At 39.5% G+C, this 17,403-nt stretch overlaps 1 protein-coding gene across 1 annotated transcript in view; it reads right to left on the bottom strand.

The window, feature by feature from the left end:
* Window positions 1-1,110: 1,110 nt before the first annotated feature.
* The window catches only part of AHNAK2 (AHNAK nucleoprotein 2), a 43,794-nt gene continuing 27,501 nt past the window's right edge, over window positions 1,111-17,403 (bottom strand). The window contains exons 8-10 of the mRNA XM_018556083.1: window positions 8,552-17,401; window positions 1,478-1,528; window positions 1,111-1,224 (exon numbers count right to left, since the gene is read on the bottom strand). Coding sequence (XP_018411585.1) covers window positions 1,111-1,224; window positions 1,478-1,528; window positions 8,552-17,401 — 9,015 coding nt within the window. The remainder of the gene's footprint in view (window positions 1,225-1,477; window positions 1,529-8,551; window positions 17,402-17,403) is intronic.

Raw genomic sequence — 17,403 nt, 5'->3', positions numbered from 1 at the left:
AAATTGTGTATGTTCACTACTTCCCAGGACTGAGGGCATCTAAAGTCCTAATAATAAATGTTGTTCTTAAGTTAAATATCCTTTACATTCCATTCCTACACAAATGTAAAGTGCCATGGTATCTGACTGGATAGACTGCTTGCTCACATTCACCTTTATGATGAGCTGAAGGTGAAAATGGGGATTGTAGTTTTCAATTTCTTCAAATACTGGGAGCTTCATGTGCAGATGCCTCTATGTTTGTAACCAAGGAGTTCTGAATTATCTGGTGCGATTTATATATTTTTTTTCTAAGTGAAACGCCCCTTTAAGTGTGCTTTGTGCTGAAATGATTGTGCCTCTCTGCACAATTCAGTTCAAGAGGACTTGCAATGCTATGTATTGCAGAATCATAGAGTTTTATTGTCTTGCTGCTGAATTTGATTTACAATACAAAATATCTCCACCAGGTCATTCCGATTTTTGCATGCCACACAAATGCAACTTAACTGTATTACAGTAAATTGAAGAATTATTCTGTTGAAACTTGAATATTTTTTTTTTTCGCACCCGGAGCTGTAACATTTTATGGATAAGAAAAAAAAAAATCATTATTCAATGCTTTGTTTATTTTGAATAGTAATTTATTTCAATGCCATCTGTACATTATGTTCAAAAGTGGTAATGTTTGTTTTTGAGATAAAATAGATTACTATTTTCTCTAATTTTTTTCCATGAGATATTGTAATAAATCATTCTTTTTTCATGCAAAATTCTGCTTGGTGTTTTGGTTTTGGATGCAGTCTTCATTTTCACAGACCGATATTAAAGAGCACATTTTAATGCAGGTATATCATTTTTTTTTAAAGAAGGGTTAAAAACCTTGTCAGCTTTTTTTTTACTGTCTGCGTATCATTGGGGACATTTCCTTTCACTTCCTGTCCCAGAGATGTAAAAGGAAGTTGGAAAAATCTCCCAAAGTGATGGGAATTTCCCTCTTAGACAACAGACCCCATAAGATTTCCCCTCACCTCTTGTTCTATGGACAACCCTAAAATATTGTATTTCCCATCACTTTCTCAATGACAATAGTCAGGGAGGGTCAATATTCTGAGCCCGTGAGACACTGTATCATGCATATCTGTTGACAGGAGGCGTGTGGATAGTGATGATATCATAAGTCTGCTGCTGTTCCGTCAATGTCCAATCAGAGGCTGGGGGAAAAGAGGTGGCCAGGCTCTGTTGCTTAAATACAGTAGAGAAAATTTAAGGTCACAAACCTGGCAAAGCTGTGTAAATTACAGGTCAATAAGTTTTCAAAATATAGGCTTGTTTCACATTCAGTCCCTGTTCACACCTTCATGTTCTGTAAACGCTTGCCAGTTAAATGCGGCTGGGAAAACGTGCATTTTACATCGCGAATTAAACACATACAAACACGTGGTGAAAATACACGGTATACCTGTAGCAGGATCTGCTACATGAGCTACTTTCCCACGTTGTCGACTGTGCGGCACCCATTGAAATTGATGGGTGACGTGCAGCAAACCTGGGAAAAAACATGTGAACGTACATTCACAGAACCCAAAGGTGTGAATTGGGACTAAGTGACTCCCTCTTAGCTACTGGTGAAGTCTGTGTACAATTAAACATTTTGTGTATTTCTTTACAAATGACAAGTTTTCATAGGACAGTTTTAGACTGTTCGCTTCTAGTTTGTTTGCGAACCTTATCATGTGTGTCGTTGTGGACGTGGATGAAAGAAGACTCAAGGAGTGGACCTGTAGGCTGGTGAAAGAGCATTCTGTTGTCTCTGGGGAACAGCGTGAGTTGGGGCTTCAACGGACAGCAGTAGTGGGAGCAGCATCGTGTTATGGGAAGATGACCAGCGGGTTAATGAGTGTTACATGAGCACTATATGACCAACCTGTGTATGTGGTCATAAGTAGCCGGTGAGTACCCCTGCAGGTGGATATTTGGTAAAGATCATTCTTCCAAGAGTGCGCAAGCAAGAGTTCACAAACCTAAATCAGAAGGCTCTGATTTGGTATGTACAAACCATATGTATTAGCAACCAGCCTAATGGTTTTGCCACCAGAGCTACAGGTCCTCTTCTCTTTCAACCAAATCCAGTCGGTAGAATTTTTACATCTTAACTCTTTCATTAGGTTACTTGGCTAAATTTTCATTCCTTCTGAAGAAAAAGGAAAAGCAGGGGTAAGCTCAGCCATTGCTATTACTTAAAGAGGACCTGAACAGTGACCAAAAAAGGCAAACCGAAGATAAAGTTAGCAATATTTTTCTCCATTGCTGATTTACCATGTCTTGTCCTACACTCTGTCTCTGTGTATCGGTGATCATCTTGGTAGAGCAGCTTCTCTCCTCATGATTGGTGATATATTAATCAAGAAGCAGCCTGAGAGCTGCAGAAACCTCAAATTTGTCCAAATATTAATTTTTATTTTTCACAATAGAAAGGGTTTTTAACAAGTGAACAGCCTTATGCATTTTGAGGTTTATTCACAAATCCACCTTCCCATAGGACTGTAATACAATAGAGACAAGTTTTATATAACAGTAATGGTTGAAACTTCAAAGAAGTACTAAAACAAAGGGGGATTTACCAAAACTGTAGCAGACAAAACCTGGAGCAGCTGTGCATGGCAACCAATCAGCTTTTCTCTTCAGTTTCTTCAGTTAAGGTTTAAAAATGAAAGAGAGAAGCTAATTGGTTGTCATGCACAGCTGCTTCAAATTATGTCTGCTCCAGTTTTGATAAATCCTCCATTAAAGACTTGATCACTAAATTAGTAGGCTGTCAACTTTTGATAGACCCTTTAATTGTGATAAATACAAATTAATTTCGACACCAATCCTAACGGCTTAGCACTCGCCTCCTTTCATCTCCATACAATTTGGTTCTTGATTGGAATTGACCAAATGCAAGTATTGCATTGTGTGTAAGTGCTAGCTGTGCAGTGTCCGTCAAAGCAAGTTCTTATCTGGGTCAAGTTTGTTTTTTTCACTACTATGGGCTTACTTTCTTTATCCAAAGGGCGATTCCAAAATGATAACCACAGACAAAAGATAAGTTCATATTTACTTAAACTTGATTCAGTCATACAAGTCAACATTTATGCCAAAATAAACACACAGGGTAAATAATAAAAAAACAATATTTTTTTATTGTACTGCATATTGAGATAGTTTTGAAATTATATCTGACAGTCAATAATATATACTTCTACAAGAATGCTGACACCATCCCTAAAGCTTTTATATACAGTATAATTTGAAGAGCTCAGATACACAACAGTCAAGACAGCTCAAACTCCATTTTACAAATATATTATATTCTCAAAGATCAGAATTGAAACCCCGCACAGAAAAAAGACACAGGACATTCACTGTATACCTGTGTGTTAAAGGAAGCAGCAACGTAGATCATGACATTTATACACACTTGGAATATGTTGACCTTGGCGAATGTTTAAGGCTCCTCCTCCTCCTTGCAGATAAACCCTTTTTATTGCCTGACATAATACGCTTATGGAAGACTTTTTTTCTTCACCATTCTGTGTTATTGGGATAAATTGTCAATGCGAAGGTGGTGGGGATGACCTAATAAAGCCTAACGGAACTTTCAGCTTAAATCAACTAGATATATTCCATTAAACAGTTTGTTTTGTTTAAAAAAATATTGTCCCCTGCCAGCATGCTGCAAAGAAGGACATTTGTTCCCTGTGTGGAAGCAGTGGTCTCCTTGCGGAGGTTTGATGAGCCTTGCTGACTCAGTGCTAAAGCTCTCCCATCAGCAAAGCTCATATTCCCTGCTGATTTGAGATCTTTAACTTTGACTTGGCAGGGGTTTCAGACTTTTGCAGAGAGACCAGCATGCTGCAGAAAATGACCTTTTCCCTCTGTATGGAAGCAGTGGTCTCTCTGCGGAGGTTTGATGACCCTTGCTGACTCAATGCTAAAGCTCTCCCATCAGCAAAGCTCATACTCCCTGCTGATTTGAGATCTTTAACTTTGACTTGGCAGGGGTTTCAGACTTTTAGAGACTAGCATGCTACAACGGACCTGGACCATCTAACTTTTTTTTTTCTTCTTGCATTGTGGTTGTTAGCAGCCTGTTCTTAATGAATAGGCTTAATGCAATGCATCTTAACACACAAATCTGGCACATTAATGTACGTGTGGTAATCAGAGTGACAGTGTGAAGGGAGCCTAAAGGGACACGCTACCCAAAAAAATGGTATTTCAGTTTCAAATCAATGTTAACACCTTACATTTTTTTTTTAAACCTTTGGATAGAGTGGGGAAGAGATAACATTTCTGCAGCATTTTTCTTTCTGTCTGTGACCCCGTTGGGGAAATTTCCCCTTACTTCCTGTCCCTGTGACATCCGTACACGCAATTGAGAGGTAGGTGCTGTTGTCACGGGAAGAGGAAGTTACAGGCAGTAATAAAAACATTTTAAGAAGGATTAACCTTTTCCTTATAAACTAAAAAAAAAATGTTTATGTTTTGTTTGTGTCCCCGTTGGAGAGATTTCACATGATATGGAATACAGTGCAGTATCTATTCTCATATTAAACTCAGAATGATCTTTGATTGGTTAGAATGGTCTGCTGTACTTTGCACATTCCTAATTGTAGCAGGCTAAATGTATATGTGTGTTCAATAAAATAACACTACCGGAGCTGAAATAATGCCTTGTAAAAATGTTTTTTCTGCGGTACAATTTGATTTCTGTTTTTCGATCAGCAGATTATGCTCCAGATTCATGAATAGTGAATAAGCAGACCTACAAACTAATTGGAAAACTCCAGAAAGGATCAAAATCACCTGTAAGCTTACATAACATTAAATATGTACATGTTTTATTATTACGGTAAGCTATAACAGTGCCTGCATTCTGCAAGATATTTACATGCAAGCTCCCCCAGCAATGATTTTGTATCCAAGTGTTTGATGAATGTTTACTGTGGACGATATTGCATTGTGTGTGATGGCACATGGAACAAACCTGTTGTCAGAAATATAATCTGAATTTAGTGAAACAGGACCATCATTTGTGGAACTCTGTATAAAGGTATTAGGAGATCACTTTTCATTATGTATGTTTTATCACTTAGTTTGGTTTTGTTCTCCTGTATTTATCACCTTCAGCTCATTGTAATCATAAGAAACAGATGTTGCAATCTGAAGGTTCAATCTTTTTAGATCTGCCAACAACTATAGAGTACAAGGGAAAACCTGACTGGATACATATTGGATGGATTGGTTCGGTAGGCCCTCATATTACATCTAACGTAAATTGTAGGATTAGACTATAGGGTGTACAGGCCAGCTTTAGGAACTTGATAAAGAAAACCAGTATAATGATGGTGCCACCATCTCTCTGGGTTATGTAGCCTATTTTATAGGGAAGACAAACCCAAGCAGCCAACAAGTTTTGGGGAAAAGTGGAGAATGATATGACATTGCATATAACTACAGGGTGGTTAAATTGCATACTGCTGACCTCCGGAGCTGTCACCACATTAAGCAGCTGAAGTAATGTCACAGCCAGATAAGATTTCCTTTTGCATCCAGTGACGAGTATGTTCTTCAGCAGTGATGCCATGCCGGTGCCCAGCTGCCTCGTGGACACTCTTTTCTTTTCAAGGATTTGGTCCATCAGACATGACGTAGTAAGGTGAGTGGCTCAACCACCATGGCTCTGGAGTGTATCACTCCCAGTGGCGAATCTCCATTCCAGCTGATGATTGCTATCAGCACAATGTCCGGATCCAGTTGATGAAATGTGCCATCTCACCAGTGTCTCCAAAGAATCATGCATCTTCATGTTGAGGATATGCTGGGTGCTGTGTAGCTGCTGAGTACTCAGGAATACCATTTCACTTAACTACTTCCAGCTGTGCATACTTTTTTTCAACTAGGCTGCAACTTTTTTATCCGTTAAATAATCTTGGTGACACCCCCAGATCCAGGGCTCCATCCACCTTGTATTTATGTAAATTCTCTACAGCAACCTATCAAATAAAACAGCCGAGAGAACGCAAAGGTAATCTGTAATACAAAGCAACCAGTCAGAACTCTGCTAGCTTAGTTTTCGTGTTACAGTTAGTGTAATTACAACTCTTAAATGCTGATTTCTGATTGGTTGCTGTGGAGCACTGAACACCATTGCTCTTGTCTGTGCTATTTATAAAGATGTATTTGGTAAATCACTTTTCTCCAATTACAAATGTGGCCAAGACCAATCTCCCATATAAAAGAGGAGCATTGTATTTGAGTAATAAGTTAGAGGATGCTCCCAATGATATATTAAAGAAGGCTGTAAAGTTAATTACGTACCCCATGACTGAGCTGGGTTTGAAATTATAGACCATTTTCATTGTTGTGTTTTAAGTAATCAGCAAAGTTCCATTACACCCAATACAGATATATCCAACCTGAGCAAAATTAAAACATCTAATAGTTTATCTCATCTCTAGGAATTCCATTGTTGAGCTCTTTGAGCTTAAAGTAGATCTAAACACAATCTCAGTATAAGCTTCAACATTTTAATGTAACTTGTTTAAACACTTCCTGTAATGGGGTGACAACTTTCAATTGTGCTACCGCATTGTCACACGCACCCCTTGTAGAAACTCCAAGCAGCCATACTGACACACATTGCACAGACATGGTCTACAGTTGTCCATATCAAGAGGCCGGTACAGTGCAATGATGTGCAGCTGATATTGGAGCTAGTGCATGTACACAGGAAGTAGCTTAAAAAGGGTAAAGGAGATTAGCAAAAAAAGGGATTAAATGGTAAATACAGTATTTTTATGGAAAAAATTGAATTGTTTGTGATACATGGTGCTTCAACAAAATATAGGCCATTCAGTTAGGGTTCAGATCTACTTTAAGTTCCCAAGTCAACAAATTTACTGTATTATTAAGGGGCCTCTATTTTCTTGTTTTGGAGGATTTAACATAGGGAAAGAGAACCAGATGGGACTGGGCAGGAATACCAGTGCTGGGAGATATCATTACTGGAGCCCTTTAAGAGAAATCAGTAACTGGAGGGTGATTTAGCGCACCAGGCCATAGTGATAAATGAAATATTACTTTAGGGTAGCTTGATCCTTCATAACATAACACGTCATACAATACAAAAATGTCTGTTAGGCTGCAGCTACATAAACGGCATTGCACATTTTGTGTAAGTTCATAGGTTAGGGAATCTGCCTTTTCAATTTATAGGAAAATAATAGGGCTGCCATTTCTGGCCTGTTAAAAATGCTGTCACATGACCAGTAATAAAAGAGACAGAAGCACTGCTCTCTAACAAGGCTGCAAGGAGGGAAGAGCTTGATTGATACATTGATACATTTGGCAGGGATAAAAACTTTTGATATGTCATAAACACAATTTTACACATTTGTACATAGAATTTGGCTTATTATATTTAGTATGTGTTGAAAGCAATGCCTTCTATACCGGTATGGCACCTGATATGCAGAATAGTCAGGACTTAGCAAAGTATACCTCATAGTGGAAGCAAAAATTACAACTTTAAAACCAGATTTGCCACATGTGGAGTCATTGGCTTAAATTTGGATAGAGTGAGGAGCTAGTCAAGCTTCCGGGGTGCTGGCCAGTTTCTACATTAGGAGTTCACCATTGTACCACTGTAGACTGTTCACCCACTTTATTGACAAAAGAGGTACAGGTGTGAGGAGGATTATTCAGTATATACGAGGTTTTTATTATTGTGAGATTTTAATTTGTCCTGGTGACCATTGTCATCAGGACCGAAAGTCATGAGCTATCCAAAATGTTGCAGCTGTCACTGAAACAGAAATAGGGGGGAAATCCTCAATGGGGGCATAAGTTCTGGTGACAATAGTCTAAGAACTTATTTCACATTAATTCTGAGAGATTTTCTCTAACTTCCTTTTGTTGAAAACAAAAAAAACAACAATTTCATACTCCAGAATTGTAAAGTTTTGGCTTCATATATACTTTGAAACTTTAACTTTGTGTTTTGCGTCTAGTACTGGTTGGGCAGTATGTCGGCACCAGTGCCTTGTAGTCTTTTGTTCGTGATTTTTTCCTGTAAATTCTATCTGCCTGGATTTCTCTGGTGTAAACACTTTGAGTAACTGACCCAAGAAGAAGCATGCAGACAGTAAAGTCACAATGGAATGAAAACTTGTGGCCTGCATACATCTTGCAGGTCAGTGACTTAATAAGTACTTAAACTAATGGACCGGTATAACCGTCCGGCAGCTGGCATTTTTTAAAGGAAAGGGAAGCAATTCCGGCCTTGATGTTTCTCTCCCTGCAGGTTTTCTTGAAGTGTCAGAGTATTTTTCATTATAATAGAATCATTAAAGAATCTGACTTAGCACATTCTTGTTCATAATTAAACTCATGTTTCTATCCCATTTTTTTCATGTTATTCTCTTTGAGCCCGCACGGCCTCGAATAAAAAAATGTTCTTTTGGCAGACTGTATTTATTTATTTTGTCGGTTTGGTCCCACTTCCACCAAGGTCTGTTTCATTTACCATAAAGTCTTCGGGTTCTGCCAGAGATGCTTGTGCACTTTGCACTACAGAGGAAGTTTGTATCTCTATATTTTCTGGTTCAGTTATTGTAGAAGCTTCGGGCTTCTTTACTGTTTCTTTGTCGTCTGATTTTTGCTTTTCTGTAGAAGAAAACCCTAGTTTTGGAAATTTATACCAAGGAACCTTCTCTTTGCTTGATGGCAAGGATTCTTTTTCAGGCTTAGAAACTTCTGTTTTTTGTTCCTCGTGGTCAACTTTTTTGCTTTCACCCTGATCTAATGAAGAAGAGAAGCCAATGTTGGGTATCCAGAGCCTAAATTTGCTTGGTGATTTTGGAATAGCTTCCTTTTCTTTTATGGTTATTTGCTCTTCCTGGTTATTCGGAGCTAGTTGTTCAGTTGTTTCAGGATGTGCAACTTCTAAATCCTTAGCATGTATGGGGAAACTGATGGCAGTTGTGTGTGTGGGAGACTTCATCTCAAATGCAAATGTCATCAACTTTTCTATGTGGACTTCAGGGGATACTGACAGCTCACTTCTTATGAGTTCATCTTTGGATTTCTCCAACCTGGTTTCAGGAGATTGTGAAGCTTCTGTATTCATTTCCACAGAAAGCCCTGGCTTGTTTTGATATCCGTCATCAATATTCTGATTTTCTAAGTCTTTTGTGGTTATACTAGTGCTGACCTCAGGTAATTTGACCTTGAAAAGTGAAAATCCATAAGCTGGCATTTCAGAGGTAGAAATGTCATATTCTTTAACAATTCCGGAGGTAAAAGAGGATGACTTGATGCTCTTGCTTTTTGGCTTGATTGCATCTGGGGACACATTATCATATTCACTATGAATGTCCCCTGAACTACTGTCTGAATATAACTCTATGTCGCTCTTACCCATTGATTCCTTTGTTGCTTCTGGAGAGGGGGCTCCAAATCTAATGTAGCTGATGTGGGAGAGTTTGATTGTCTCATGTCCATCTACAGGCTGACTTTTACTTATAGATGTGCTAGAATCTGCAGTAGCCGTTTCTGTTTGTATTATATTTTGGATGACTTTCTCATGCTCTTTAAGAGAAACAGATTCCAATATGCTAACATGTTGAGGTTCTGCATTCTCACTGGTCTCTTCTTTTTCAATTGCTGTAGCCCCTTCTTGATGTGGCCTTATCTGATCTGTTTCACTTCTCTCTACATTTGCAGTATCACTTGACTCCAATGCTTCAGTTATGTCCTGGACTGATTGATTTGCTACACAAGTAATGTCTACAGCTGGCAATTCATCTTTACTGCTTAGGTCATATTCTGGAAGATCCAGTCCAGGCCCATCATGCCTACTTGTAATATCAAAAGATTCTTTTTCTCGGGGAGCAGAAAGCGTTAAAATGGGCATCTTTACTTTGGAGAAAGATATCTTAATTGCTTTCCTTGTTGGCCTGATTTTGGAACCGCTAACGTCTTGCTGAGAAGAAATAGAAATGTCTTTTAGCTCCTCCGAAACAAATTCTGGATTTTCAGCCTCAGGTATGTAACCGCTCATGTCTATAGCTTCAGTTTTACGAAGTGGTGTTTTGTATACCTTGCTAATGGCATGCTCATCTTTAATTTCTGTTGTGTGTACCTCATCATGCGAGTCTTGGTGTGAATCTGCTGTCTCAGAAGTGACATCCTGAGGAATGATAGCAGAAATCAATGGTGTTTTAAAATAAGGGAACTCAATCCTGACCTCCTCGGCTAATTCATGAATTATTTGCACATGTATTTCACTTTTTTCTATTTTCTGAACTCCAGGCGACCCAGGAGAGGCCCCACTAGTATCATCCTGTACCTCAACTTCACCATCCTTGCTTTCAATAACTTCAGAAATATTAGCATCCAAACACTCCGCCGCTAGATTGGTACTACCTTTAGAAACTTTCATAGAAGGCTTAGAAAAATCAAGTTTAGGAAGCTTTATCTTTGCTTGTTCTTCTTTTGTGCTAAGTAGACCTGCCTTTACAGTTTCACCTTCTATTCTACTTTCAGTTGCATCCTTTAATTTTCCAGTATCTTTATTTCTTTCAATTTCAGTAGGTAGCTCTTCTTGTGAGGCTACTTCGTCAGTGTCTGGCAAATCTATACTCAGTGACTCACTCATTTTTTCTTTCTTTCCTCTTAAACTAAGAGATGGGAGTTTAAAAGATGGCAACTTGAATGGACTTCTAAGTTTTTCTTCAACTGGTGGCTGTTTTTCATGATCTGCCTTTAGTTTATGATTCTCAGCATCATCTTGGAGTGCACTATCTGCTTTCTCATTTGCACTTCTACCAGAATCTAGAGAAGTATCAGATGTTTTATCAGTTTTACCAAAAATATTCATCTTAAAACTTGGCATTTGAAATTTCCATCCTGGAGATTCCGAAGCTTCACCAGCAGTTTTAATCACCTCTTTTTCTGTTGACAGCTGTCTTTGTACATTTTCCTCAAGCAGGAAGTAATCTAATTTAGCTTTTGTAGACTCATCATCTTCAATATGAATGCTTTCTCCCATAACAGCAACACTGAGCTTTGGGGTAGAAAACTGAGGAAAATGTATTCTGGTTGACTCAGTAACTGGAGACTGTGCTACACTACTGGCATGTAAGCTATCACTGTGTGTTGATTCTGTATACTCAGAAAGAGCTTTTGTATCAGAAAGACCACTAAAACTTGTAAGAGCATATAAACTTTCTTCAGATTTTGATGTTTGTGTATGGATAACATCAGACATTTCAAGGGTAACTTCACTTTCATCTGCAGACAGAACTTGGTCAGTGATACCCTGTGACAAAAGATTGTGTTCGTGAATACCATCTGTAACAAGCCTTGTTTTAGTAATAGAGTTGTCAAAGGACAATTTAGATATTTGAAATTCTGGAGATACTTTTTCTGGATATTCATATTCTTCATCGACCAATTTAAGCTGCTGTACTTTAAGATTGATGCTTTCTATAGTTTTCATTATATCTTTATTTAGCTGGTGCTCAATGTTTCCATCTTGTTTGGCTTCTTTGGCATCTGACACCATTGTCATGTGCAAAGTGGAGGTATCAGCTGCCCCTTCTTCCTTTTGGGACAAAGAAATATTAACAGCTTTAGGACTCCTGTGTATTTTGTCTGTGAAACTGATATTAGTAGTGGGGCTATCTTCATCTGAAATGGAAATACTTTCGTGGAGAACAGTAACGCCAAACGATGGTAGTGACAGTTGAGGAAAGATTATCCTTCTTCGTCTCTCTGAAACGGACAAATTAGAAGCATGCAGATCAGCAGTGGATTCATGATGACTGGGTGCTATATCAGTAGAATAAAACTTCAGCTTTCCTTCCCTTAAGGATTTTAACTTACGATCTGAAACTGGGTCCTTTTCAAAAGTTTGCAAATTAGTAACTTTAGTATCTTCACTGGATATATTAATACTTTCTGCAACAATACTAACACCTAATTTGGCCTTTGAAATCATTGCCGACTTAGAACTGATTTTTTCACCTTCAGAAAACCTTGATTTTTCTTTGTTATCCATTTGCTCTGTAGAATCCATTTCCAGAACACTTTCCAATGTTTCAGTCTTCAGTTCAGGATCTGTTACAATTTCATCAGCTTCTAACTTTTCCATTGAAATCTTCACTGGCATAGAGTTCTCAGTTGACATCACTGATGTTTCTTGTTGACACTGTGATTGTAAATCATCTTCACATTTTACAGAAATATCCAAAATGTTGGTTTCATATTCTAATGAACTGACTTGTAAATTCTCTTCTTTATTTGCCACAATTAATTTTGTTTCAGAAGAGTCTGTGACTATCTCACGCCTGTCAGTGGAATCGATGAAAGAGATTGTTTTGAAAGCAACACTGTCGCTTTGTTCTGCTTCACTCAGGACTGGAATTTGGAAAGACGATAGTGAAACTTTCCAAGCACTTTCCATTTCTTCTATGCTTCTGTCTTGGCCCTCCACCACTACGCTCTCCACTATTGTTTTGGTGATTTGCACACGTTCTTCTGACTTTGGTGATGATTTGGCTGTTTCACTGGTATCACCAATAGTGGTTCTAGCCTCTGATACTACCTCTGTCTCAGTTGTTGTCTTTCTTGCAGGTTCTATAGATATTTCTTTTGATGCATCTTCTGCTTTCATTTCTGATGTGCCGAATAAGGAAAATGTTGGCAGCCTGAAGGATGGAAGCTTCCAGCCTTCTGATTCTGTTTCTGCTTCGGGAGTTTTCACTTCGCCTTCGGAAACTGAAGTCTCTGCTTTTTTATCAGCCGTGTCTACCATATCTTTGGGTTCTTCTTTATCTGCTTCATATGCTGTTTTTTTGTTTTTTACAGTTGACATTTCTACTGTGGATTTCTCAAGTGTTGTTTCAGCAATGGTTTCTGGAGCTGCTTCACTGGGCTCATCCACAGAAGATTCTGTTGAAACTTCTGTGGCACTAAAGAGTGGAATTTTGAATGTGGGCAACTTCCATCCGGATGATACTTCCTCCTGCTCTACCACTGCAGATGTTACTTCGGTAAAGACCGTCGAGACCTCCTGTATAGCCTCTTCTTTCTCTACGCCCTCTTCAGTTTTAACGGCTACTTCCACCGTGATGGTTTCAGGTTCTGGTGTGCTGACAGTTACTTGTTCTTTATAAATCGACACTGTCACTTGGGTTTGTGGAGAAACTTCTTTTACTTCACCCTCTTTCTCTACATTCTTAATTTCAGGGGTAGTGAGATGGAACTCCAGTGGTGTAGAAATGGATTCTACACTAGCGGTCTGTACAGTTGTGATGGTTTTCTCAACCTTTGTGATCTTTTTCTTGTGCTTTCTCACTTTGCCCTTTACTTTCACACCATCAGTAGGTGATTCTTTATCTAAATAAATCGCCTCTGTTACAGTTTCCTGTACCTCAATTTTCAATTCCTTATCTGTGTCACGCTCTTTGGGTATTGGTGACTCTTCAGATGCCTCTGACTTTACCTCTTCAGTGTATACTTTTTCCACAACTGCTCCCGTTATGTCAGATTTGGATTCTTCGGTTGTGGGTGCTTCAAATGAAGATTCTAATTGCACGGGCTCCACCTCCTCTTTGCCCTCTGCTGTAAGAATGTCTGTGACAATCTCACGCCTGTCAATGTCATCGATGAAAGAGATTGTTTTGAAAGCAATACTCAGGCTTTGTTCTTCTTTACTCAGTACTGGAATTTGGAATGATGATAGTGAAACTTTCCAAGCACTTTCCATTTCCTCTATGCTTCTCTCTTGGCCCTCCACCACTACGCTCTCCACTATTGTTTTGGTGATGTGCACACTTTCTTCTGACTTTGGAAATGATTCATCTGTTTCACTGGTATCACCAATAGTGGTTCTAGCCTCTGTGACTACCTCTGTCTCAGTTGTTGTCTTTCTTGCAGGTTCTGTAGATATTTCTTTTAAAGCATCTTCTGCTTTCATTTCTGATGTGCCGAATAAGGAAAATGTTGGCAGCCTGAATGATGGAAGCGTCCGGCCTTCTGATTCTGTTTCTGCTTCGGGAGTTTTTACTTTACCTTCAGAAAGAGAAATCTCTGCTTTTTTATCTGCCATGTCTACTTTATCTTTGGGTTCTTCTTTATCTGCTTCATATGCTGTTTTTTCTGTTTTTACAGATGACATTTCTTCTGTGGATTTCTCAAGTATTGTTTCAGCAATGGTTTCTGGAGCTGCTTCTCTGGGCTCATCCACAGAAGATTCTGTTCTAACTTCTGTGGCACCGAAGAGTGGAATTTTGAATGTGGGCAACTTCCATCCAGATGATACTTCCTCCTCCTCTACCACTGCAGATGTTACTTTGGAAAAGACCGTTGAGACCTCTTGTACAGCCTCTTCTTTTTCTACGCCCTCTTCAGTTTTAACTGCAACTTCCACAGTGATGGTTTCAGGTTCTGGTGTGCTGACTTTTACTTGTTCTTCATAAACTGACACTGTGACTTGGGTTTGAGGAGAAACTTCTTTTACTTCACCCTCTTCTGCTACGGTCTTAATTTCAGGGGTGGTGAGATGGAACTCCAGTGTTGGAGAAACGGCTTCTACACCAGCGGTCTGTACAGTTGTGATGGTTTTCTCAACCTTTGTAATCTTTTTCTTGTGCTTTCTCACTTTGCCCTTTACTTTCATGCCTTCAGTAGGTGATTCTTTATCTACATCAACCTCCTCTGTTACAATTTCCTGCACCTCAACTTTCAGTTCCTTATCTGTGTCACGCTCTTTGGGTATTGGTGACTCTTCAGATGCCTCTGACTTTTCCTCTTCAGTGTATACTTTGTCCACAACTGCTCCCGTTATCTCAGATTCGACTCCTTCAGTTGAGGGTGCTTCAAATGTAGATTCCAAATGCACGGGCTCCACCTCCTCTCTGCCCTCTGCTGTAAGAATGTCTGTGACTATCTCACGCCTTTCAATGTCATCGATGAAAGAGATTGTTTTGGAAGCAATACTCAGGCTTTGTTCTTCTTTAATCAGGACTGGAATTTGGAATGATGATAGTGAAACTTTCCAAGCACTTTCCATTTCTTCTATGCTTCTGTCTTGGCCCTCCACCACTACGCTCTCCACTATTGTTTTGGTGATTTGCACACGTTCTTCTGACTTTGGTAATGATTTGGCTGTTTCACTGGTATCACCAATAGTGGTTCTAGCCTCTGTGACTACCTCTGTCTCAGTTGTTGTCTTTCTTGCAGGTTCTGTAGATATTTCTTTTAAAGCATCTTCTGCTTTCAATTCTGATGTGCCGAATAAGGAAAATGTTGGCAGCCTGAAGGATGGAAGCTTCCAGCCTTCTGATTCTGTTTCTGCTTCGGGAGTTTTCACTCCACCTTCGGAAAGAGAAATCTCTGCTTTTTTATCTTCCGTGTCTACTTCATCTATGGGTTCTTCTTTATCTGCTTCATATGCTGTTTTTTCGGTTGTTACAGTTGACATTTCTTCTGTGGATTTCTCAAGTGTTGTTTCAGCAATGGTTTCTGGAGCTGCTTCTCTGGGCTCATCCACAGAAGATTCTGTGGTAACTTCTGTGGCACTGAAGAGTGGGATTTTGAATGGGGGCAACTTCCATCCGAATGATACTTCCTCCTCCTCTACCACTGCAGATGTTACTTCGGTAAGGACCGTCGAGACCTCCTGTACAGACTCTTCTTTTTCTACGCCCTCTTCAGTTTTAACGGCTACTTCCACCGTGATGGTTTCAGGTTCTGGTGTGCTGACTTTTACTTGCTCTTCATAAACTGACACTGTGACTTGGGTTTGTGGAGAAACTTCCTTTACTTCACCCTCTTCTTCTACAGTCTTAATTTCAGGTGAGGTGAGATGGAACTCCAGTGTTGGAGAAATGGCTTCTACACCAGCGGTCTGTACAGTTGTGATGGTTTTCTCAACCTTTGTAATCTTTTTCTTGTGCTTTCTCACTTTGCCCTTTACTTTCATGCCATCAGTAGGTGATTCTTTATCTACATCAACCTCTGTTACAAATTCCTGCACCTCAACTTTCAGTTCCTTATCTGTGTCACGCTCTTTGGGTATTGGTGACTCTTCAGATGCCTCTGACTTTACCTCTTCAGTGTATACTTTTTCCACAACTGCTCCTGTTATGTCAGATTTGGCTCCTTCAGTTGAGGGTGCTTCAAATGCAGATTCCAAATGCATGGGCTCCACCTCCTCCTTGCCCTCTGCTGTAAGAATGTCTGTGACTATCTCACGCCTGTCAATGTCATCCATGAAAGAGATTGTTTTGGAAGCAATACTCAGGCTTTGTTCTTCTTTACTCAGGACTGGAATTTGGAATGATGATAGTGAAACTTTCCAAGCACTTTCCATTTCTTCTATGCTTCTGTCTTGGCCCTCCACCACTACGCTCTCCATTATTGTTTTGGTGATTTGCACACGTTCTTCTGACTTTGGTAATGATTTGGCTGTTTCACTGGTATCACCAATAGTGGTTCTAGCCTCTGTGACTACCTCTGTCTCAGTTGTTGTCTTTCTTGCAGGTTCTGTAGATATTTCTTTTAAAGCATCTTCTGCTTTCAATTCTGATGTGCCGAATAAGGAAAATGTTGGCAGCCTGAAGGATGGAAGCTTCCAGCCTTCTGATTCTGTTTCTGCTTCGGGAGTTTTCACTTCACCTTCGGAAAGAGAAATCTCTGCTTTTTTATCTGCCGTGTCTACTTCATCTATGGGTTCTTCTTTATCTGCTTCATATGCTGTTTTTTCGGTTGTTACAGTTGACATTTCTTCTGTGGATTTCTCAAGTGTTGTTTCAGCAATGGTTTCTGGAGCTGCTTCTCTGGGCTCATCCACAGAAGATTCTGTGGTAACTTCTGTGGCACTGAAGAGTGGGATTTTGAATGGGGGCAACTTCCATCCGAATGATACTTCCTCCTCCTCTACCACTGCAGATGTTACTTCGGTAAGGACCGTCGAGACCTCCTGTACAGACTCTTCTTTTTCTACGCCCTCTTCAGTTTTAACGGCTACTTCCACCGTGATGGTTTCAGGTTCTGGTGTGCTGACTTTTACTTGCTCTTCATAAACTGACACTGTGACTCTGGTTTGTGGAGAAACTTCCTTTACTTCACCCTCTTCTTCTACAGTCTTAATTTCAGGTGAGGTGAGATGGAACTCCAGTGTTGGAGAAATGGCTTCTACACCAGCGGTCTGTACAGTTGTGATGGTTTTCTCAACCTTTGTAATCTTTTTCTTGTGCTTTCTCACTTTGCCCTTTACTTTCATGCCATCAGTAGGTGATTCTTTATCTACATCAACCTCTGTTACAAATTCCTGCACCTCAACTTTCAGTTCCTTATCTGTGTCACGCT

This window comes from Nanorana parkeri, unplaced genomic scaffold, assembly GCF_000935625.1.
Source record: "Nanorana parkeri isolate BGI_ZX_2015 unplaced genomic scaffold, ASM93562v1 scaffold12, whole genome shotgun sequence".
Lineage (NCBI taxonomy): Eukaryota > Metazoa > Chordata > Amphibia > Anura > Dicroglossidae > Nanorana > Nanorana parkeri.
Note: the sequence above shows the minus strand (reverse complement) of the source record. Positions and strands in the feature narration are given on the sequence as shown.